A 24,425-nucleotide genomic window follows, 5' to 3' on the forward strand; every position below is an offset into this window, starting at 1 on the left:
AACAAAGTTGCCTCTTGGATTTAAGAACCCAGCTTGGCCTTTGGATACTGCACTTACCTTAAGATGCATGGGTTGGAAAAATACTGAATGAATTAACGGACTAAAAATCCACTCAGTCCTGTTAAGTACAAACCCCTTACGTATAGCTCAGAAAATACCCCACCTGAAAATTACTGGAGTCTGGGGAGGTGTGTTGGGAAGGTATCAGGATGTGTCTGCCCCGATTCCATACTCTCACGTGGACGTCTGCTGGTGGCCCTGCTCAGAGGCAGGAAGATGAGCCTTTGGTTGGTCACCACGGCCATTCCTACGTTATGTTTTTAATTCTGAGGCACTGTGACATGAATGCTTTTGATTTCTGGTATCTCTCTTCCTGCAGCGGGGAGGGTGCAGCAAATCCTGCAAGAAAACACCCCCCCTGTGCCAGCGAGGCATCCAGATCAAACCATTTATTGTCCTTTTGTTTGCCTGCAAGGAGAGGGCGCTCACACTGCATCTTCCAAGGGTCCCTGCCAAGTTTTGAACGATGTGGATAAACACACAGGCTTGCCATTTGCATCCTATCAGATCAAATCAAGTAATCCAACCACAATTTAAGTATTAGTGTAACCTCATCACACAATTCCCACTGCCACCAAGCCCTCGCTGTCCGTGGAGCACATGTGCATGTGATGTGTACCGTAGGATGAACTTGAGTAGCCCTCCCTTCCCCGTCTCCCACAACACATTTGGGGTGGGTCGTGTGCTCCTCTTAAGCACTGGAGGAGAGGGAATCATTTGGATAGATGGGCAAAACCCCCTTATTTTCAATTTGAGTGGAAAACAATCAAACGAGATAATTGTTTTCATTAGAGAGTCTCTCTGAATCTTCTGGATCTCCTCCAGAAGGGCTCTAAATACACAAATGGATGTGCTTTATTGTTTTGTTTTGTTTCGTTGATTGCTGAAGACTGAAAAAAATCTTGGACAGGGAAAGAGGGCAGAATGAAAATCTGACAGTTGCAAAACTCACAGCTGGAGAAAAAGTAGTTGTTATGGAAAGTTTTCAGTTTGCCCCTGGACTGGCTGTGGGGTGACCGCAGCAAGCGATTTGAGACCAAGAGGGGAACCGTGCTGCGAGGAGCTGTCTCTAAGGGGAGCAGCTGGGGACCACCCTGGCTCCATCAGGGTCTGGCCATTCTGGGATTTTCCTGGGAAAGAACTTCTTCGCTGTGTAGGACTTCAAAATAATAATATTTGAGAAATCGACAGAGAATAGAGGGGAAAAAAAACCAGCCTTTTGGTCCTTTAGCATGGAGGCCTCGTGAAGAGGACTGCTTTAGGGGCTAACTACCAGGCCAGTTTGTTGGGATGGCTGCAAAGGGGAAAGGAGCTCTCACCAAGGCAAGTTAGGAGCTGTGTGTGCTTATGGATGAGTACGTGACAACTTTGAGCCAGAACTTAAGGTGGTGTCGAGTCTTTAAAACATCCATTAAACTCAGGGGAGGGAGGAGAAGGGATTGCGGAGCTTCTCAGGCTGGTACTGCCAGCACTCCTTCATCTCCCAGCGCTGCAGGGAGGATTGAATTCCCTCTCAGGTCTCCGAGGGGCTCCAGGTTACCCCTACAGGTAGCAGCCCAAGGCATCCGCAAGGGTGAGAGACATTTCATTACCTGCTCACGGCCTCTGTGACGTTGAGTGAACTTCAGAACCCTTGGTGTGTTTCTGGTTTTTCATGCAAAGTGTTTGCATTTTGCAGCTGGCTGGTTGGCCACGAGGAGAACAAGCAGAAGACAGATGTGCACTACAGGTCTATGGGAGGAGAGGGCAACTTCAACTGGAGATTCATCTTCCCCTTTGACTATTTCCCTGCTGAGCAAATGTGTTACATCGCAAAAAAGGTGAGCGTCCCTAAAACCAGACGTTTCTACCTCCTCGTTGCAACTTTGCTGTGAAATGTGCTGCATGATCCGAGATCTGCACAAGTGCAGCACAAACGGCGCTGTGGAAGGCTCAGCCTTACCTTTGTGTTATTTGAAACACAAGGTTGTGGGCAGGTGAGGAAATCTGTTTAAAAAAATCCACATCCTGAATACAACCTTGGTGGGGTCAGGATTAGAGGTGGCTTTGTATAAAGAGCCTGGAGGGACTGACCCTCCCTGGAAAGGCTCCTCTGGACTGGAGGCAGCTGAGTGTTGGTGCAATGGTGTCAAAGGACTCCATGCCTTCTCCACAACAGGGTTACTCCAGAGATGGAGATGGCATTTCCATGGGGATGGTGAGGTACACACCTCTGGTTTCCAGCAGAGCACAATGGGCTGTACAGAAACTGCACAGAAGGGCTAAAGAGGGGTGAAAGGAAGGAGCTGCCTCCAAGTGCCTGAAGGCGTAAGCAGGAGGGACATGTAGGGGAACATGGGTTGGGAGGTGTCATTGATGCAGTGATGGGATGAAAAGCTTTGGTTGGGGAATCAGGGGGAAGATGCCTTTGGTGTAACATCCTGCAACTCCCTGCCAGGAGGGGGCAGAGAGGGGGGATGAGTCTCTGGAGCCAAGGCCCCAGCGCCAGGCCCCGAGGGAATGGCCTCAAGCTGCCCAGGGCAGGGTCAGGCTGGCTCTGAGGAAGGATTTCTGTGCAGAAGGGGCTGTTGGGCGTTGGAATGGGCTGCCCAGGGCAGGGGGGAGTCCCCGGGATCCCTGGGGGGGTTGAAGAGTCGGGCTGAGCCAGCGCTGAGGGATCTGGGGGAGTTGGGAACGGTCAGGGGGAGGGTCATGGTGGGGCTGGAGGAGCTGCAAGGGCTTTTCCAACCGCCGGGATTCTGGGATTCTGTAATAAGAAAGCTGTGCACTTGGCTGGGGAGTGAAAAGTGGATGTGATTTTGGCCTCCTCATTCCTACATCTCTGGTTGGTGTTCCCGAGATAGGTTGGTGATGTGATGATCAGATGTGGACTGGGAGTTGTACAGAGGGAAGGAAACAGGGATGGAGCTGAGGTGCATCCATGGGAAAACACTGGTGAAAATGGGACTGGCTCTCACAAAACGCTTTAGGGGAGGGACATCTTTTCACTTAAATATCCTGCTCATGCCCTGGAGATTAAGAGGAGTACTGTTGGGTCTGCGTGGGCAGCAGGGACAACCCTGCTTTTGAGACTCGCTCCTGGCCTCTGACACCTCCTTGAAAGCTCAAACCCCTTCAGCCACCCAACCCCGAGTCTTCGTCCCTGCTCCCTGCTGTACACTCAACCTCGGTGTCCGTTTGAATTCAGAGACACCTCGTTGCAGTGGGACCATCTGCCTCCACAAATCTCAACCGGGACCCCCCATCCCAGCTTGTTTTGTGGGGCCAGCAAGGTCCCAGCACAGCCTGGGTTGGAACTGGCGCTTTGGCGGGGAAGATGTTGAGTGAATTCCCCATCCCTCGAGCCAGACGATCCCCGCGAGGAGGCCTGGCTTCAAAATGAATCGCTGGATAGTTAAACTGATTGACAGAATCATAGCTGTACCCATTTCACGCTTCATGTTAAACAAATCAAAAGTACAGTGTGTACTACATTCAATTATCCCCCTTTGAAAAAGCAAAGACCCCCCTATAAACCGTTTAAGAAAATACATCCCACTGTGCTGATATTGATTCTCCTCCGACCACATGTCTGCCAACACTGTATCAGAAAATAAACAGCTTGTAAAACCTCTCTGTAAAGGAAAAAATAATGAATGAAAAGCCATGCTTTGTATTTGTGGGACACATTCCGCTCTGGCAATTTTTGATCTCGCCATGTGCTGTTTGAACTCCAGGTTCATTACTGCTGCTGTAAAAGCCCATGCACCGAACTTTAAACGCAGGCGATGGAAAGTGGAATTTAAATCAAAATGGTCAGATGGCAAATTCTGAGCTGCTAAAAGCCACCTGCGCCCAGCCTTGCTGGTGTTGGCCCTCGGAGAGAGCACTGCGGGGAGGAAAGCAGCTTTCAATTTGCTCTCCTTTGTTCGCTCCACTCGCCTCCTCGCAGGCTGGAGCTCCCTGTGGCTTTGCAGATGGGCCGCAGGAACGGGTCACCCCAACCCGGGTTGCAAATGATCTCCCCAAAGAGCAAGGACTCCCCTGGGCAGGAGGGTCTCCATGAGGTTTAGTTGTGGTGTGCAGATCTGGGGGGAGCCGGGAGGTTGCAAACACGGGGAAAACCGGGTGCCACGAGGTGGAACCAGGTCCCGAAGCTCTGGGATGGCCAGTGCTAGCCAGGATTGTTTAATCCTTGCCACAGCACTGGGAGTTTTGGGACCTCTATCTCCAAAGCTTCAGAGTGCTGAGATTGCTTGGGGGTTTGGGGCTTCAGTCTTCCCACGGGGCACCTCAAGGGAGAGCAGGAGCCCGTAAATCCTGTGAACATCTATTCAACTTATAGATTGAAAGTGTAGGCTCTTATTCCTGCTTTTCTAAACATTTTAACCGTTTCAGAATGTTTTTCCATCCATATCTTCTCTTGCTGACAAAGATTTTTCTTCTCCCTCTGAGAAAGGAATTTACCCCATTCTGAATTTCAAAAAATTCCCCACGAAAAAGGAAGTCTGTCTGTGGGACAGCTCTTCTGAAAATACATCAGTGCATGTTTCTTTAACATCCTCCCTCAGCATTTATTCAGAATTTCCTTCTTCTGTTCTCGCTTCTTTCTGTGCCACCTTTCTCTAGCAGCCACGGACAAGTCCAGCCGTGTCGTCTGCATGGCCACAGCACACTTGCAGCTTGCCAAGCCCTGCAAGGCTGGATTTAGATTGCAAATCGTGGAGCCGTTTTGGTGCAGGGGTCAGTGCGCATTTGCAGGGGGAGCTGGGGCAGAAAGGCAGATTCAGCGAGCCTGACACGTTTGCATGAAATTGCATATTGACTTCGGTAGGGGAGGGGCAGGCAGGGCAGGTCCCAGATGAGTACAGTGCTCTGCTGCCAACCAGCAGAGAGAAGAGCAGATGTCTGCAGGGTGTAAACTTTCGATACCCAGGTCTAAGCCTGGCAGGTCTCGACTCTTGCAGACAATGTTATCAGATGGTCATGGCAGAACCAGAGCCTGTCGAGAGCCGTGCTGAGATAGGCTGGCTGTGGATCACGTTTCACTGGGCACCCCGTCAGAGAGGCACTCAGCTCCCACGTCTCACAGGCGCTGTGGAGGTGGAAAATGCATGAAATTGATTTTGAAATGTTCGGCTTCAAGTGCCAGCTACAGCGGTAGCTGAATATAGCTGCCAAATCTGAATTCTAGATGTGTCCTCTAGGGCAGAAAAAGCTTGACACTGAATGTCTGAGCAAATTTCATCTGCAGAAATGAACATTCAGGGTAGAATTTCAAGAGCATCTCAATATACAAGTTAAAAACTATTGGGGCTTGAGTGGACCTGGAAATAAACCACTAGACTGGAGCTTCCAAGGCCTGGCTGGGTTGTTCATATACCATCTGAAAAGCATTGCATGAAAGAAATTCCAGGAGATGAAGATAATGAGTACGGGAGCATGGCTGGCAATTTCAAACCCATGTCATGCCGTGTCATTGGCAGAAATCAGACCCAGGAACGTAGCTGTTGTCTTCGTACTTGTTCTGCTACTAGACTTCAGTGTTAGGGGTCAACAAGGAACTGAAGTATGGATGCTAGAACGCAAAATATTCCATTTTGCAAAGACAAAAGAACCTTTGGAAAAGGACCCGTCCCACTACTGTAGGAGGAACTTCAAGCAACTGTCCGGTTTATTGAGCGGGAAGGTTGGGGCAGTCGTGGTGAGGCTCTTTGTCAAGGAGCTCTGACATCCGTTTCGTTTCTTCCACTTTGTGCTCTCACAGGGTCCCTTCTGAGTTTTAAGCAGATTATTTGAAACCTACCTGGGCACAAACCCACACCGACTGTGAGTTGGAGGTCTCTGGACGTCTGGCTCGAAGTAGGTGGTGCTATAGGATGACCCCAGGAATAACCCCCTGGCTGTGAGGTATCAGTGATGCTTGCACAGATCTCTGAATACCTGAGACCCTCTTTCTGCAAGGTGCAGCTGAAGTCTCCAATTTTGCTGGCTCTGGCGTTGAATAGAAGAGCAAACGTGACATTCTGAAGGGTTTTTTCTCTAACTGATCAGCTGGTGACATCCCAGAAATCGTACTAGAGTTAGGTCTTCAGGAGGGATAGGAGAAAGAGGGAGCTCTGGGGTCTTTAACCTACCGAGAGAGAAAAGTGCAAAGGCCTTTGAGGGAAAAGGCAGGGAGGAAGGGCTGTAACTCACAGCTTGTTTTGTTCTGTTGCTGAATGGAGCTGAGAATAAATTCCTCCCTCCCTGGTGCTGGGGCTGTCCCGGCTCCATCTGGTTTCATCGATTTTGGTTACTTTGCAAATTCATTCTGGTGTCCTGACATCTTCCTACTACTGGCAGCTCTGACCTGCCACGGGCCAGACCCTCACCTGGGGCAGATCAGCCTGCACATTCCTCTGTGCCCAGCGGATCCCCACCAGCTGGGGATGAGGAGATGCTGCCAGCGGTGGGGGGGGTGTGGGGACGTCCCCGTCGTAACTGGTTTTGCACGAGGGAGGCTCATGCCGTGCAGTGTCGGCTCGTGGCGCGATGCTCTCAGTCAGCTGAGAGCTTGTGGGCAGCCTGGGCTCCGTGTAGTTGTCAGACAGGGTAAGAGTTTACCTGGAGATGGTGTGCAGCCTCTCTGTTCTTTAATTTTTATTAAAAAACCAGCCAGGCATGGAGGTTTCTGCAACTGGGTCCCCGTTTCATCCTCTCGTTCTGTTCACTGCTGAATCTCCCCAGTGTTCCAAGAAATCTCTGTGCTCTGGCTGGTTTTGGTTTGAAATGTTGAGTTTCAAGCACTGATTTTTGTTAAAAAGAGTTAATAATTTATTGGATTGAAAATTTAATTCCTTTTCAGTGTCAGAAAGCCAAAAAGAGAGGCTATTGCCTTTTAATTTTGGATTTTTTCCTCTCCTGTTTCCTGTCCTTTATTGTGTCCTTCCCTGTTTTTCTTGGTGACATCAGAAAGCAAGGCAAAACACAAAATGTTCCTTTTCCTTCCACATTTAGCCGAAATGCAACATTTTGAATGGGCTCCAAGTACATTTTTTTAAAAAATTTTTTTCAGAGGAAGGTTCAACAAGGCAGTCATATATTGTGTATTTTAATGGGTCTGCAACAAGCAGACTTCTGCAGTAGGGCAGGGGCAGCGGTCAGGCCCTGGGACGCTCCGGCAGCCTCTCTGATATTCAGACAGGAGTAGTTGTTGTGAATTTTGCTTTCCACTGGGTGTATGGAGAGGGATGAGCAAAGCACGGCTGCGTGGTGACCTGAAGGTTCAGTGCTGTTCACAAACTGGCCTGAACTGGAGCACCCGAAATGGCAGCGGGATGGTCCCATGTCCCTGCAAAAACCTGATAAACTCTGCCGGAAGGAAAGCATGGGAGGCTGAGAAAAAAATCATTGCAGGGAGTGATTCCAGGGACTGAAATAAGATTATGTGCCCCAAAGCAAATATTATGACTATGTCACACTTATGGCATGGTGATGCCTGGAGCCTTTCTCCAGGTGTTGGCAAGGCTCTGCCCGAATGTGCAGCAGATGCTCTACGCTCAGGATTTTGCTCAGCTGCCCCCCCGATCAGGGGAAGATGCAAAAAGCCAAGTGCCATGGGGACTGCGATGCCACGGTCAGAGCGGGCGAGAGCAGGGGAGTCAAAGAGGCGAGTTAGTCCAGTAAAGGTGCAGTAACTGGTGCTCTCAGCCACCTGCTTGCTGTGAAACATCCCAACGGGATGAGGTTCTGAGCAGCAGTTTCTCAGCACCTTGAAGGATGGTCCCGCAGGACAGACTGCAGGAGGAGAGGCTCTTCTGGGCTGACATCAAGGGGGTCTCCTGCACGTCTGGGGCTCCCCAGTTGCTGCGGGATGAGGGACCGGGTGCTGCCCGCCATGCTCACGCTGCAATGGGCCAGGTTTGCTTGGGCACCAACACGCTGGCGCTTCACTGCCTCCTCGAAAAAGAGGGGTTGCTCCTTACTTTGTATTCTGTAGCACATAAGCAACCCAGAAGAAATGCGGCCCTGTCAACACTTTTCTAGTGATATGAGCTTTTTTTTTTTTTTTTTTCCCTGCCTCCCCTGCTGCATTATTCACGACCGTAAAATATTCACCAGCCTCCCCTCTCTCCCCTACACTGCAAAACAAACCCCCAAACAATAATTCAAGCCCCCTTCCTTTCCATGTCTTGCAAAAGGCTAGGAAATAAATTTCTTGCCGTGGGTTGTTTTTATAGTGAACTTTCGGAGCTAGATTTAATCATGGAGGCAAATTTCACACTGCCTTGAAATGGACCCATAAACTTTGCTCAGCATCAAATTCCTCCTTCCCCGGCTTGCACTTCCAGCTCTGCTCTGCCGTGTCCCCAGCTTCACGGGGCTCCGAGGAGGGAAGCTTCGCCACCAGCCAAACCACATTTACCCTGTTTTTCCACAAGAAAGGCCAAAGCTGTACAGATCGTGCTGGTGTTGTACAAGCTCCGCGTTGCCACCAGGAAAGGGTCAAATCCTGCCTGAGTCATCTTCCATCAGGCAGGGAGTCCCCGGCAAGCCGGGGCGTTGCTCTCGGGGGTAGGAGTGGTGCTGGGGAGGTGGGGGGATGCAGTGAGCACCCACTTGACCAGGGTTTTGTTGGCTTTGAGTGCAGGCAAGTCCTTGGGCATCGCAGTGGGAAGGTGGAAACCTGAATTCCTGCGTGTTTGCCAGCAATTGCACGGTCAGTGCCGGGGGACGCTTCTCCCGTTGTGTTTGATTGCGTGGGAGATGGCCACAAGGCACCACAGCACCCGCTGGCCTGGGCTCAGGGTGCTCTCCTCCTGTCCTGGGAGAAGAGGAAAGGAGCCCACCAAGGGCCGGGAGGGGGGGATTGCTGCAGCAGCTCAGAACTGGGGCAGTAATTTGGGTCTCACAGCAGCCTGCTCCTTTTCCTGGTTCGTCCTCTTTCTCCATCAGGACGCTCGTGGGGCTGGGCCTTCCAGCAGGCAGGACCTTTGCCAGAGAGCAGAGCTGCCACCACCTCACCTCCCTTCCAGAGGGGCGGCTCGAGCGACAAATTTTGCTGGTGTTCAACTTCAGGTGGATGGGGCGGTGCAAAGAGAAGGTCCGACATGTGCTTGGAGAGGTGCTTCCACCCAGGCAGCAGCGGCGCGGTGCTCGGGGAGGAGGGACACGTCTGACCGATGCAGAGGTGGTGAAATCGGCCTCTGAGCCAGGACCGGGGGGGAAGAGGCACCTGTAGGAAAAGTTTCATCCTCTCCCAAGCTGAGCATAGATGGGGGTGCCTGAATTGCCCCGGGAAGGGGCAGTAGGAAGGAGCCGGCGGTGTGTCGCTGTGGTGCACGCCGTGGGGGTGGCTCCTCCTCCGTCTCACAGCCCCCAGACGCCCCTTTCCAACTCACGGTGGTCACCTGGCTGCCTTCTTTAGCCACGGGTGCGTGGTTCCTGGGGGCTTTCTCCTCTGCATGACTAACAACCCTTCTGCAGTGCAGGACCCGGCCAATATATGGGAAAGGGAAGAATCACCATAAGCTCTTTCCCTTTTTAGCAGTTTTAATTTAAAATGACTTATTAGCTGGGAAAACACCCCCCCCACACTCCGCCTTGAATAAACATACGTTTTAATACATTGCAATGAGCAGAGGGGGAGAGATGGAAGTTTCCATCGACTTTATTTTATTTTTCTAGATTATAAAATATTTAAAATGCATAAATAAAATGCTCCATTGCAAAAATGCTGGCGTGTTTTTCCAAAGCAAGGCGGGGAATGGAGCTAAATTGAAATATAACCGTCCAGGGTGATCTCTTAAAGTGAAACCAGTTTCAATGGGATTTAAGTGCCCACAGTCTCCCTGCTTGAATATTTATGTTCTTATGGAGTGTGACACATTCTTTCCCCCCCCCTTTCTTTTTTTTTTTTTTTTTAATATTGCACGATATAATGAATCAGAGTCTTGTAGCCACCGCAGTGAATTTATGGTGCTACGTATGTGTCATGAATAATGCTGAAGTTTCCTGGTTTTAATTAAATCTGTTCCGTTTATGATACTGCCATGTTGCAAGAGCGTGGCAGGAGGCATTGCCCGCAGGACACACCTCTGAGCCTCTGCTGTCAGTAGACACCGGTCGTGACTCTGCCTCCTCTTTGCAAGTCCTGGCTGGAGCCAGAAATAACAAGACCTCGGCTTTTTGTGCTTCTCTGTCTCACTCCTCCTGTTCTAACACTTCTCAGTCCTAACTCTCAGGCATCTTGTGGCATCCCAAAAGTGGTATTAGATCCCTGTAGGGAGATATTACTGGTTGCAACCACATAAATAGCAAATTTTGTGGCATGGGCACGTATCCACCAGATATTGTAATGATGTGACCGCAAGCTCATTGTCACAGTAATGGGATTCAAACCCTCCTGGTTGGAGAAGTCTCATGTAAATGTTCCCCCTGACTGGCTTTTTTGGGGAGTCTTGGCCTGACTATCCAGACCATCTGCCTTGCTGTTGACCTATCCACTGTAGTAACCCAGCCACTGCAGTTGCAGACTTCTCGGGGGTGAGAGTTTTGGAAACCATCTCCTGTCCAGAACGCAGAAATTGTTGCCTCCTCCTGTGGCTGATCTGCGCTCACCCCACACGGATGCCGTCTCCCAGGCACTGGCTACTCCTTACTGCCGTGGCCGGGTTGCAGGACTGATGGATGATCAAGGGCTGCACAAGGGCTTGGTAGATGATGATAATCACAGGGGATGCTCACGGTGTAATTTTCATTCCTGGTGCTTTGCACATAGGCTTCTGGGACCGCTGCAAAACCTTTCCACAGGTTGTCGCAGCAGCTCCAGTGGCAGGGAAGAGATAAAAAATTGCCCATTTAATAGAGATGAGAAGGGCATATAGGCAGTGAGAGATCTTGCCTTGTAAGGATTGAAATCAGGTGTCACAGTGCCACCACTCGATCGGTTGTACCGGGAGACTGGCTCTGGACATCACGACTCACTGGTGCTCTGAATCTCTCCTTTCTTAAACTTAGACATAGTAATAAATGTGGCAAACATGTATGCAGCTTGGCAGCAGCCCAGTGTAGTATTAGCAGCAGATTGACTGGGTTACGATGTCCAACACTCTAACATTCACATCTCCTGAGAGCGAAAACCTGGGAGATGTGCAGAAGAGATGAACAAAGTCATCTGAGAACTGAGGAACTCACCACGCAGTGAGCTGCTATCAACCGGCCTCTTTCTTTACATATTCCTGTTCAGTAAGTAAACTCGGGAGCCACAGGCTACCTACAGGTGGTAGAGGTGTTTGCTGGTCTTGAGTTGACCAACTGCACAAAACGGCTTCTGACAGACCCGGCAGCAGATCAGAGCAGCGATGGATGCTGACTCGTCAGGGCTCTGGCTGCTGGCAGAGCTGGGTGAGAGCTGGGCAGAAGGGGAAGGGATGCAGTTGAATTGCCGTAAGTGCTATTCCTCCATTTTTCCATTAATTAAGAGGAAGGTGAAGTTTGACAGCACTGGCACCCAACACTCGCTGCTCTCTTCACCCTGGAGAGTCCCTCTCATCTAACTCGTGTGAATATGATGCTGTCACTCCAGAAGATCCTATTTGCAAGCTCGTGGTACCTGTTTGCTAAAATATTGTCAGTAAATTAAGACACAAATTGATAGCAACTCCATTCCAGAAGCATCTTGGGTTTTCCACTGAGCATCCTTGTTCAGGAACTGGCCAGAGCAGGTGCTGTGCTCCTGTGGCTCTGGGCCTGCGGAACCGGGGCAGGACACACCAAGAGCGTGGTGTTACGAGACTTCCACTGCGGAGACGCGAGAGGAGCCAGGCTCTGCTCGTTTCTACTAATGAGCCTTTTGTTTTTCTTTGGTTTCTTTTGTGGTGTGATTTTAGGAGCACTTCTGGAGCTTGGACAAGACAGAAAACAAGATCCCACCGCAGCTTATCTTGCAGATCTGGGACAATGACAAGTTCTCTTTTGATGACTATTTGGGTAAGTTGTGAGAGGCTTTTGGCTCCATCCCTGCTGATGCAGACAGGAAAGAAAATTTATTGAATACTTTCAGGATATGAAGAAATTGTAACGAGACCAGTTTAAGCCACTGAACAGGATTCGGTGTCAGCGTAAGTTCAGGACTGATGATAAATGGTTTGTATTAGGCAGATTTCCAGTCTCAGCCTGCAGCAGCCTGCTCCTGGGCTGACATAATGTTGAGAGCATCATCAAATCCAACACAGCCACCTTCCAGGAGGCCTCAGTTCTCCGTGACTCATCGGAGTCTGTGCTGAAATGTGCTCATCAGGGCTAACGCGTGTTTGGGCTGCCTTGCCTCACCTGGGATGTTTAGACACAAACACAACTCAGCCCAACGCTTGTCTTTTTCAGTGGTAGCTGTGTTACTCATCCTCAGAAATCTAGGTTTAGGTCAAGGGAAAAATAAAAGAAAAACCTCTAATAGGGAAGATAGCAGAGCAAATGATCTGTGCAGAAGCTGGAGGTTCCAGCATTGCGAGTTTTTTGGTTGGATCTTGTTCTACCTTTCTTTTTGCCACTAAAAAAGAAATTCAAACATCAAAAGCTTCACCGAAGAAATATGTGATCAAGATCCTTTGAAATCCTGTCTTTGATTAATTACATCAGCTGAGTGCTGAAAAAAACCCTCTCCAAGGTGTGTTTTCAAGTTCTGGCTCTGCACATCAGGAGCTCCTGACTGCCAGCATTAATTCTCTGTAAAGTCCAACAAATAAAAGCAGCCTTTGGCTTTTGTAAGGCACTTTTCATCAATGGACTTCAAAAGTGCTTCACTGCAAACCCGATCTGTGCTGCTGTTGTCACTGTTGACAAGAATCTGCGGCACAGGGAAGTTACAAATGCAGAAAGATATTGAATGTGAGATGTCCACGGCAGTGTAAAAACCTGCTGCCACGCAGCTGAGCCGCAGGACCAGACCCTGTGTGAGTTCTTGGCCGTTCCGAACCGTAAGGTAGTTTGGTGCAGCCATGTAAATTAAAAGCTGGTGCTTTCAACTAACACTTGGAGAACTGAGCTCAGATTTCCTAAAGGCTAGATAAATGTGCTGATTGCCCAATCACTCTGTCTGAGAAGGAAGCCGTCAATTTTGTGGTGTGTCCCTCATCTTTAGCTTGCTGCAATTTCTCATCTGGGTGGAGCAATAAAAATAGCCTGTTTGGGGATCTGCAAGCCTTCTGCCCAGCGCTCTCATACCGACTGCGCTCTGGCTGTCTGCAATTTGAGTTTCACCTAAATCTGTTAGTCTTCATTAAAAATCTCAGCCTCCCTGGTTGACTTCAGTGCAGATCATCACAGCTGTGCGGGTCAGCAGATATTTTGCAGCACCTCCTAGAAGGACGTCACGGCTCCCGTCTTCCTAAGCACGACGGCGATGCCAAGCGCTCAATTCCTAGGAAGACCCACTGGCTAAAACAATAAATAGGGCCACACTTGAGCCCGCTCTCCCCCTTGCTCTGTGGGTGTTTGCCCAAGCCCCCTGAGGTCAGGAGGGTGCCACAGGGAATATTTCTTCAGGGAAAGAGTCCACATTTTAAGGTCCTGTTGCACCGAGGTGTCTCCCAGTAACGTTCCTCCTTGCAGGCTCCATTCAGATGGATCTCAACAGGATGCCCAAACCTGCCAAGACCGCTGAGAAGTGCTCCTCAGAGCTGGTAGATGAGACCTTGTCTTCAGGGCGCTTTGTGTCACTCTTTGAGCAGAAAACTGTCAAGGGGTGGTGGCCCTGTGTTGCTGAGCAGGATCAGAAGAAGATCCTGGCGGTAAGGTGGCCTCTTCATGTGTTCTCTTGGGGGACTCTCAGAGCATCGAGGAAGGATGTGGCTGGGCCAGGTTCATGCAGGAAGCCAAGCTCAGGGCAAGCGTTGCTGTCTTGGGCTGCAAATTTTACAAACCGGACCAGCTTTTGTCAGCTGGATGTTTTCCAGGATTTGTCCAGCACCATGCAAAGGCCTCAGAAGAAATCGTTTGTTCTGTGGGATTTTTGCTGTGTTTTTTGGAACATGCCACCTAATTTGACTCTGTATCACATCTATTCTTAATGATGTTGTGTTGCGACAAGTACCAGGGAAAGGTTCCAGCTGTCAGACTGATGTATTTAAATGTAAGTGTCTGGGCTCCTGTTCAAGTCCTTGGCGAGTGTTCAACATAGGTAAGGGAGGCCAGGAAGGGAATTAAGTCGTTCAGCAAAAGACCCCTGCGTTGGTTGCCTGAACTTGGGTGTCAGAGACATTTAAGATGTCCTGGGATATCTGCTGAGAACATTGTAGTGAGCAGGTGAGGGATTTGTATGAAATCTGCTCTTACTGGGGTCCTCATGGTCCTTGTTGGTAGTGGTTGGGTTACACTCAAAGTAGCTTTTCTTTCCCCAATCAGTATTTTGCATCATATGTTCATTTCTCACCTCTCTTTTTTTTTTTTTTTTCTGTTTACAAGTTTATTTTTGTTTAACTCACGCAGGGAAAATTGGAAATGACTTTGGAAATAGTGCCCGAACAAGAGCATGAAGAGCGGCCAGCTGGCATGGGTCGGGATGAGCCAAACATGAACCCCAGGCTGGAGGACCCCAAGTAAGAACATCTTGAACGGCAAAGTAACCACCGGGGCACAAATTTCTCAAGGAGCTAACTGAAAATCTGGGGTCCCAGTTTGAGGTCTGCTCTCTGCAACGGGCTTGGTCCTGTGCAGGCTCCGTTTCTGAACTGATGGTGCTCAGAGTGTAGGAGCTGAGACAACCCAGGGTGGCCTGGAGCACCATTTGACACCGTCTACCCCGAGGGCTGTGGGTCTGCAGGGTCAGCAGCCAGCTCGTTACAGCAGGGCGTGCTCATGGCGTTGGGGATCCGGGAGGGTGAAACTCAGAAGTGACCTCAACTTTGTTTGGCTCCAGGCGCCCGGAAACCTCCTTCCTATGGTTCACCTCCCCGTACAAGACCCTGAAGTACATCCTGTGGCGGCGGTACAAGTGGGTGCTTGTCCTGGCCATCGTGCTCTTCGTTTTGCTGCTCTTCCTGGGGATTTTCATCTACGCCTTCCCGGTACGGTGGGTGTGGGAGAGGACAGGGGGGCTGACCAAGGTCTTGGGTGTTCCCCTGGTCTCTGTGGTGACAGAGATGGTCCCAGTGTACGTGGCTGCAAAGTCCCGTGCTGAGGAACAACCCAGTGGCCCGTGATGGGGCAAAAAGAGAGTCTGTGTTTCTGGTCTCTGCTACGGACTCGCTTCAAGGAGCTCAGCTCCTTGTGCCTGTGCTTCAATTCGTGTCTAATGACGCCGAGGCTGATTGGTCGTTTCCAAAGAGGTTCGAGCAGCTGATGCCCGAGGTGGTGTGGGCTTGGTGGGAAAATCCCTGACAAACACGCAGCCTAACTAGAGTTGAGGCCATTTTACAGGGCTGAGCAGTGGCAAAAAATGCATCGGTCTGGAATTGTTTAAAGGTGCAGGGGGTTCACAGGCGTCCGGGCAGCCCCGACTCTTGTTATCAAGGCTTGGAGCGTGTTATACCAATGTAATGTCTGAAACGAGGAGGAGGGCTTTCACCTCATTCATCAAGAAAGTGGCTTTTTCTTGCCTTACTGTCAGTTCCACTGGCAAAACAAAATAAATAAATAATGGAGCCCTGGCCTTCCAGTTTGGCTTCGGATGGGTTTTTGTATCCTCCTCTGTTTCTACAGCAGTGGAATAATTCATGCTGGCTCTTGGATGCCATTTCCCCTCCTCTCAAACTGATAAGAAAAATGACCCGCCTCTCTCTTTCCAGCACTTAACAAATTCTGCTCCTTGTATATGATTTTTTTTTTTTTTTATAAAAGAACTCATTGGCGTAATTTATAACTTCTTGTGAGAGAACGTGGCTGCCTTTTGCAGATGGCTTTGTGTGCCTGCAATGCGCAACCGAAAAGCGAGGTGTGGAATTTCTCCTCGCCGTCGTAATCACTTTCAGATGATTTGAAGTCGTGCATGCTCGGCTGTTCCCGTCGAGAAAAAAGGGGATGGGACTGGTTCATGGCTCTCCCCATCTTTCTATCTTCGTATCCATGGGAAGGGCTGGGATGCTTTGCCTTGCTGGAGAAACTGCTCCGGAGGTGCTAAGCAGTGTGAAGGAGGAAATAATTGTGCAAATGCAGATTTGTGCTGCATCGCCCCCTCCCTGCTCTGTGCTCAGAGCCACTCCTGGAGACCCCCCTTTATGTCAAGCACCAAATCCCAGCCTTTCTGACCAAGAAGAACTCAGTGTTTCCCTGAAGATGCAAGTGGCTTTTCATTCGTGCCAGCGGTATCATATAAAAACAATGTTGAGAGGAGAAAAAAATTCGCAAACTATAAATATTGATTTACAGTCATTATTACTTGGGATTTTTCCCTGTTTCCTAGCTAAATGTTGTTGTATTTAATTTCGTTTTGGTCGGGTCAATTTTTAGTCATATTTCGAAAAAGTAAGGCCATGTTTCATGGAATTTTTCTGTTTTTGTGTATTTGGCCAGCTTCCATTAGATTTTTGAGGTCGCTGGTTCTGTATCTACTTGGAGATTTAGTTCCTCTCCCGTTTCATCAGGCCCTAAATTTGGCAATTGTGCTGGTGATGGTTTGCTATGAAGGATGCCCCTGGCATCCTGACCTTTGGCGGGGATCACCGTTACCTCCCTGATTAAATGCGTGGAAAAACAATCCCTCCTCACTTCTGTTCTGATTTGTGTGCCAGGAGCACCATCAGGGCCTGTTTAAAATCAGGACCTCGCTGCGTTTAGCGCTGCGTATGCAATCTTGCCACTACACGTGCAGTTTCGAGGTCCCGCGCTGCGAGCAGGGGGTTTGGTGTGTGTCCTGCCCCCTCAGCCCGGGCAGAGGGGTGGGGGACGGCAGGGAAACCCCGAGGGAATCCTGGTGGGCATGTGGAGCGTCAGTCTGAGCGGGCAGGGGGTCAGGAGCAGGGACGCAGGGATGCTGGGGGTGCTGCAGAGGGACGTGACTGTTTTCCTGCTCCTGCTGCCCTTTTGGCCTGGCGTGAAGAGCTCTTCCACAGCTTTCTGCTTGTTGGGACCCTCTGCTGGGACCTCCAGGGTCCCCCCAGTCACTGCTTTTCAGTGGCTAGTCCTTGGTTCCACAGGAGCCCTGGGACCTGCCTGCAGCCTGAATTCCCTGCCTGCACCCTGAATGCCCTCCCTGCAGTCTGAATGCCCCTGCCTGCACACAGCCTCTCCACCTGGGAGCGTTGTGTACCACACACCAGATGCTGCCAGAGAAGTCTGACCTCTGGGTCCAAATTTTGTCCTGTTTGGACTCTGCCTGAGGTCACTGAAGGATGATATATTTTGTACCCAGGACACATCTGCCCACAAAACGCCCTGGGAAATGTAATGGTCCCGTGAGCCAGGCTAACCTGGGCAGGTCACCCTCCACCCCAGACAGGCAGGAACCTCCCCTGACAGCAAAACCAGGGCATTTGCATTGGCTCTTGGTGTAAAAATGGGATTTAAAAAAAGAAATTTCTTCCTACTCCCCATACAGTGCTGAAAGCTTCCACCCACAGTCCCAGCTTTGTGGTCAGAGTAGCTGGAGAGTAAGAGCAAATGTCCCGTGTGAAAGCCGTGTGCTTCCATCCGCGACGGCGAAGGGCTGCCGGTGGTTCCCAGCAGCACTGCCCAGAAACAGCAGTTCCCAAAAGCTCAGGGTTTTCGGTGAATGAAGAAGCTGATGTCTTGGTCTTGTTCAGAATAGTCATCAGGAGATGCTTTACACCCCCGGGAAGTATTTTCTAAACGTTATATTGCAGAATACTCTGCAAACCAGCCTTTAGAGCTACTTCACAGCCTCAGAAACCTTTGAAGATGTGGTGCCTTTGTGCTGCCTCCCTCCTCAGGACACAGAGTATGTGTGATGGATCATGGGCTGGGATAAAAATATTCCCATTCCTCCTCTCGGCTCCTCTTCAAAGGTTCTTTCCCAGGAGAGCTTTGTGCAACCAGCCGTTGTTTTCCAGCCAGGGAACATGCTGGGGCTGCTCTGGTGGGCTCGGGGGTCCCTGGAAGGAGCAGGGGGAGACCTGCAGAAGGGAGGAAGGGCCTGGAAGTTGTTTGGGATGAAGAGGAGGTTCATCAGGATCCGTGGGGAGCTGGGAGTGCAGCAGCGTGGAAAATTGAGGCACAAGTCCATAAGAAATCCGTTGCCATTAGTGCAACTATTGACAGAGCAACTCATTTCAGTGGGTGAGAGGCCATTTCCAGCTGAAAAACCTTTTGGGTTTGGGTGGAAAACTGCATGGTATTGCAAATTTCCATTTGAAAAAAAGTTGTCTAGTTTTACAAAAATGGGAAAAAATGTTGAAAATCTGATATTCTGAGGTTCCTCATTTTTTAACTTGGGCTCTTCCACCCAGTCTTAGTGTTAGATTACTCGCTGGTTTGCCTTAGCTTTCTCTGCAGAGTGGTTGTCATTATGGTCTGTACAAGCTAGGACTCTGGGAACAGCATTCCCTGGATATTTCCTACATGATTTCCTTAGATGGTCCTTAGATTTAACTTGACATCAGAAGACTCCTTAAACAACAGATGAAAGGCTAATGAGATCCAGTAGCTGGACATTGAAGTTAGAGGAACTATTCCAGTGGAAATAGGATGCTAATTTTTGAGACGAAGGGCAATTAACCATTGGAACAAATCGCCAAAGGTTGTGGTAAATTCATTGCTGCTCGAGGCGTCTGTGCATCGGGATCGAATGTCTTTCTACAAGATATGCTCTAGTTCCACCCTGTGCTCCCGGCCAGCAGCGCTCCTTTAGGAAAGGTCCCGTGATTTTGATGGACTTTTCATCCGACATTGCCACAGCTGAGAGGAGCTCTGCCTTCTGCCACCAGAACGGTTGAGTGAAAGTCTTGGGTTAGACACAAGGTCAGAAGAGAAGGTTATCAAAGCCCAGCCCGGGTTTCTGCCCCCGTGCCGCGTAGGGAACACGGCGGTGAGGTTATCTCCCTGCAGCGGTGATTACTGTAAAGATTTTTGTGGCGACCACCATAGCAAAATGTTAACGCCACTTCCAGCTGGAGTCAGCTCTGCTTTGCAGCACCATGAAAATGTTTACTACCTTTTCGAGCTCTGTTTGTGCTCTGCAAGCCCAGCGTTGCTGCCATTGCCATTAATTCTAATTACAGCTCCCTTTCTGCGCTGATTGATAATCCTGCTTGGCTTTCAACACTTTGTTAATACGAATTCATAGCTGGACAGAAAACTTGCTACCCTCCAGAATGCAACCAGTCAAATCATAAAAAATAGGACTATTTTGGAGGATAGACTCTGAAAGACAAATGGATGGATAATGAATTCGAAGGTTATATGTCACTGGAGGCTTTTCTAATGACTTCTGGTAAACTGCCCTAACTTTGCGTGCTTGATTTATGGCATTATTAGAAATCCTCAGTTGGCGAACTGCCTCATAATTTGCTACACGTTGTAATTTATCAAGATGCCTTTGGTCAGACTTTACTTTTGTTGTGTGTTTTGGTGTTGGTGTTTTGTTTTTTTTTTTTTTAATTTTTATTTTTTTCCCCCTGTTCCTCCAAAGATCTCGCTGGTAACCAGCACTATGCTTTGTTTCCAAAGTTGTTTTTTTTTTGTTTTTTTTTTTTTTTTTTTAAAGCGACAGAGTGATAGAACATCCTGTACCAATTAAATTCAATATGCTTGGGAGGGACTTCCAAACTGGCTAGTATGTGGTCGCAGGGGTTTGAATCAGAGCTACTTTAAATATAGCTCTTTCCAAACGACCTCAGCGTGCGTCTTCGTCTGTAATTTCCTTGTGGTCTTGATAAGCAGCGTTTACACAGCTTATTCTTTTTCACAGTGCTGTCATGTTCTTTCAAGGAGGGAACATGCATGGAAAATAGGCTAAAATACTGTGACGCCTCATTTTCTACGGCAGCCCCACACTTCACCGTGCACTAACAGTAGAGACCCCAGAAAACAGGCACGGGGAGGTCTTGCCTGGGGTGTTTGCTCTGAGGAACAAACCCCACAGCAAATGGTGATGCTGAAACGGATGGCTGAGGTGTTAAGTCAGAGAAGCAAAAATCAGCAATGGGTTTGCCTTTCTTGGTTTCCTTTTGGCAGGTTCTTTGGAGATAGTCCATGGACCTGCAGCCCAGGCTTGTACTAAGGGTCTAAATCAGGGTGGGCCAAGGCTTGAGAACCGTCCTCTTGCTGTTCAGCCCAGCTGGTTGCTGGTGGGACCTTGGGGGCAGGCTTTGGCCCATGGAAAGCAGCCATCACCAGAAAACTTCATGGCATGGCTTGGGGGATGCGCAGAGACCGGGGCCAGGGCCCCTTCCCAAAAGGTCCAGCCCAACAACAGAGAGGATGAGTTCTGGGGGGATCATGGGGAGAGGGAGCCATAAGGATGCGAGGTCAGGGCTTGGGTAGAGAATCCAGCTCAGGGTCTGCGGGGCAGCAGCATAAGGGGAAGGGGCACCAGGAGGCTGCAGCAACTCAGCAAAGAGCTGGACGTGTCTCCTCCCCTACAAGAAAAGCGTCTGGGCACTGGGATGGTGCCAAATTTTTTAGAAGGGTACGAAGAGGTGAAAATTTATTTTAAAAACTGGTGGAAGGAGCAAAGTCCAGGAGTGACTCTGCTTGGGGCTTGTGATTCTACTGGAGAAGGCAAGACCAGTTTTCTCACGTGTCTTGGGCTTTCTACTGCCCTTGCTAGTGGGAACACACCTTTGCTTGCTCGTCTCTGCAGGCGGGGGCTGGGAGCTTGGCCTGTCCTGATTCCAGCCCCACCTGCAGTTCTATGCCATGTCCCTCCCCAATCTTTTAACCTCCACGTGCCACCCTGCTGTACCTGCTTCAAAACAGCTTTTTTTTTTTTTTTTCTTTTTTTCTTCCTCCCCTTGTTTTTCCATCCTTCTAGAACTATGCTGCTATGAAACTGGTGAAACCTTTCAACTGAAGCTGTGCTGGAAAACACCTGCAAGGTCCGGTGCCTGCCTGGGGATTTTGGAGAGAAGCTGTGGCTCTGCACTGGATCACATCGGATGGAGATGGAGAAGGAACAGCCTCACCCAGGCCTAGGCTGCTGCCAGGATGAAGATACAACTTACCCTGGTGCAGGATGCAGAATCCCACCTCCAGCACATAAACAATACCTACTCTGAAGTGTTTCTTATTTTACTTCTTTGTCTGTCCCTTTTTTTTGTTTTTTGTTTTTTTTTTTTTGTTAAGCTGCTCTGATTTGTAAAGCTCAGCTCCCAGTGCGCAACTGCAGAGGGTGGGGGAGGAAAGGACCTTTTCATATATATCTGTGAGTGTACAAAGATACTGCAGACCTTAGCAGAGGAGTTGCAGGCTGCTGGCGCAGGCCACACGTGCAAGCCAAAGTCTCTCGGGTTCTGAGCACAATTTTCTTTGCGCTCTGAACAAGCCCCGGTTTTCCCTTGCTGTGCAATGTGCATTGCCTGGTTTCTACGCGTATAAAGCCCACTGAAGGGGACGTGTGCTGCACAGACCCACACCCTGGGCTGACACGTTCCCAAAGAGAGAGAAACCCACAAGATACAGGACCCAGGGAAAAGGCTGAGGTGCAAAACCCTGGGCAGGAGTCGGTGATAATTGCTAAGATCAAAACTCCCATTGAGTTTTGCGCTCACGAAGGACTGCACAGTCTGGCTCATGCTTTTTTGGATTTTGTTTTCCCTCCGAGCTGCTTTTTCACCTCTCCAGTCCCACGTGCCTCCCTTCAAGCCCAGGGCTGTAGCAGCAGAAAGCGGAGCCGGGCTGAGCCCTACCCCGAGAGCAATCCCAGGAGCACAGCACTGCATGTGGACTTTGCTTTTCTCCTCGCCTGCTCTATGCAACCCCTGCAGCCACAGTTCTGTGAATGTATTAGTCTTTTTTTTTTCTTTTTTTTTTTTTTTCTCTCCTGTGCTCCCAACCATCCTTAAGCCACACAGCACACACCAGACTGCAGTGTAAGCCGCAAACCCGGGGCTGCTGGGCGCTAATGAGGCAGACAACCTGCACCTTTGGAAGCAGGCTTGTTTGTTTTCTGCTTTGCAAACAAATTACTATGAGACATACCCTGCAGGTCTTGCTCAGCCTCCCACAGAGCAAACGGCAGCTGTGACAGGGCTGGGATGACATTCTTGAGACATTTTCTGCTGTTTTCTATTCCCTCCTCCTGTCCGTCTGTCTCGCTGCTGCTGCAGTCGGACGGAGCAGTGTGGACCAAGGGGATTTCTAGTGTTTTGTAGCGCTGGCTCAGGCCATGCGAGGGTGCTCATCAAAACAGCATTAGCCTCAAATTTTCATCCTGCCTCCACTCATCCTGCAAGGAACCACCTCCCAGAACAAGGAGCATCAGGCATGAAAACAAATGTCCCTTTGCGAGAGCTGTCCTGCTGCTCCGCACCGCCTGGCTTCTGCTACCGCCCCTCTGATGACAAAGGGATCTTCCCCCCCTGCCCTTCAGCAGGATGAGACACGTCGTCCTTGGTTTTATTTGTCCCCTGGAGCTGCTGCTGCTCAGCGTGACATGTGAGAGCAAGTAGCAGTGAAAAGTGATCCCGGGGGAGAGGAGTTCCTCAGGACAAACTGCTCATGTAAGCTCCTGCCCTGCTCCAGCAAGGCACTTAAGCCTGTGCTTAGCAGAAGGCAGGGACTAAAAGCCCAAGCCTAATTGCTTTGCTGGATCGGGATGTAATGCGTTGAGCACTAAATCCCTTGTTATTCAGTCCTGTAACAGCACCCGGATCGCACAGGGGAGCTCGCTGCCACGTGTGAGGACGGTGCCTTTGACGAGGAGAACGTGCAGCTGTAGAAACCCGTCCTTGCCCCTGAGGCTTGGCCCATCCACCAGCCCTCTGCCGAAAGCTTGAGTGGTGAAGTCGGCTCTGGGCTTGCACGCCCCAGGGTGGGGGTTTCATTTTACCGGCCCAGTTAAATGCTTCATTTTTGCGTTTGTTCAGTTTTTTCCCTCGGAGCCTCCCAACCTCGTTTCGCCTCCACACCCCCTTTTATTAGCCACTATCAAACTACCAGGTCTTGGTCAAATTTTCCGCAATGCTTTCTCCCTCAGGATCTGATGAGCTGAGGATGAAAGTTGCTTGTGTTTGCATCTCAATGAGTTTTGGGGTTTATATTTTCTGAGAATGGTGGGGTGGTTGGTCCTTGCACCTCTTCCCCATGACCCAGCTCTGCCGGGGGGTGTCTGCTTCTCTTGCCGAGGGCTGGCGTTGCCTTGCTCTCCTCCCCACCGTGGGAAATCAGGCTCGTTATTTCAATTCCTTGCTTGGGTTTGCAGAGACTGTCAAATTTCTCACCTTGGCATTATTGTCCTGGGACCCCTACCTATTTCAGAAACAAAATCTCGGTGCCAAGAGCCCCAAAGAGATGAGTGCCCCATGCCTGAAGGCAGAACACTGGGTGCCCATCACCTTTCCTATCACAACGATCAGCAGAGACAAGCAACTCTACCAAAACACAGCTGTGTGTTACCCCTCCAGAGCCTCTCCCAGTGAGAAACCATATTTTATTCCCCAGCACTTACCAGCAGCTCTTCCCTGACAAACCACAGTGGGTCATCAGTGATGGGAGAGCAGGATCCAGGGCATCCAGCTGCGTAAGGAGAGGTGAAGGGTTGCAGCCCTGCATGCCATCCTGTCCAGGCCGCAGGGCCAATTTTCATGCCAAGAAGACTCTGTGGTGGGTAAAATCAAGTCTGAGTGTCTGAAAACACCGATTCAATCCCATTTGCATTGCTGCTGGAGCAGCCACGTCCATCTCTGCACCTGACTGTGGGCCCTCGTAGCTCGATTATGTCTCTCCACCAAAGCCAGCCAGGAGGTAGGACCTATATAAAATATTCCCCGTGGCTCCCTGTTATTCAGGGGTTTGAAATGGCTGTAAGACGTATGTATCACCTGTCTATGCCTTATATACGATAATGCAAAATGCACTGTGGTTACAAATGAAATGCTCTGAAACCTTCTGCTTCCTGGTGTGTTTTATTGTGTTGATGGAATTATGGCACCGTCCCTCTTTGGTGTGGGAACGCAAAAATACAGCTGGAAGGAACAGGATGGGGAAACGGCGGTTTCTCTCTGCTCCCGTAGCAAGGGAGCAGAAGCAGGAGGAGAGAACAGTGTGGAGAAAGGAGGACAGAGGTGGGAGGGGGGTTGCAGTCCTCCTAGGTAACGCAGCTGCTCGTACCTCTGCCACTCGCACTTCGCACCCGAGACGCCGCGCTGTGGAACCGTGACGTGACCCAGCTGTGTGTGCTCCCCGGCGCTCTGTGAGCGGCCCCCAGTCCCTGGCACCGTGTAGGCTTCACGGGGGGGGGGGTCACGCGCCTTGTCCCGTGAGCTGGGAGACCGCGTGTGGCAACTCCCAAG

General features: G+C 50.0%; 1 protein-coding gene across 11 annotated transcripts in view; it reads left to right on the forward strand.

The window, feature by feature from the left end:
• Positions 1-24,024, forward strand: part of DYSF (dysferlin) — a 101,857-nt gene extending 77,833 nt beyond the window's left edge. For all 11 annotated transcript variants that reach the window (XM_074904214.1, XM_074904216.1, XM_074904222.1 and 8 more), the window contains 6 exons: positions 1,739-1,880; positions 11,913-12,012; positions 13,633-13,811; positions 14,509-14,618; positions 14,939-15,086; positions 20,948-24,024. In XM_074904214.1, coding sequence (XP_074760315.1) covers positions 1,739-1,880; positions 11,913-12,012; positions 13,633-13,811; positions 14,509-14,618; positions 14,939-15,086; positions 20,948-20,986 — 718 coding nt within the window. In that variant the 3' untranslated portion in view covers positions 20,987-24,024. The remainder of the gene's footprint in view (positions 1-1,738; positions 1,881-11,912; positions 12,013-13,632; positions 13,812-14,508; positions 14,619-14,938; positions 15,087-20,947) is intronic.
• The last annotated feature ends 401 nt before the right edge of the window (positions 24,025-24,425 follow it).

This window comes from Athene noctua, chromosome 4 (genome assembly GCF_965140245.1).
Source record: "Athene noctua chromosome 4, bAthNoc1.hap1.1, whole genome shotgun sequence".
NCBI lineage: Eukaryota > Metazoa > Chordata > Aves > Strigiformes > Strigidae > Athene > Athene noctua.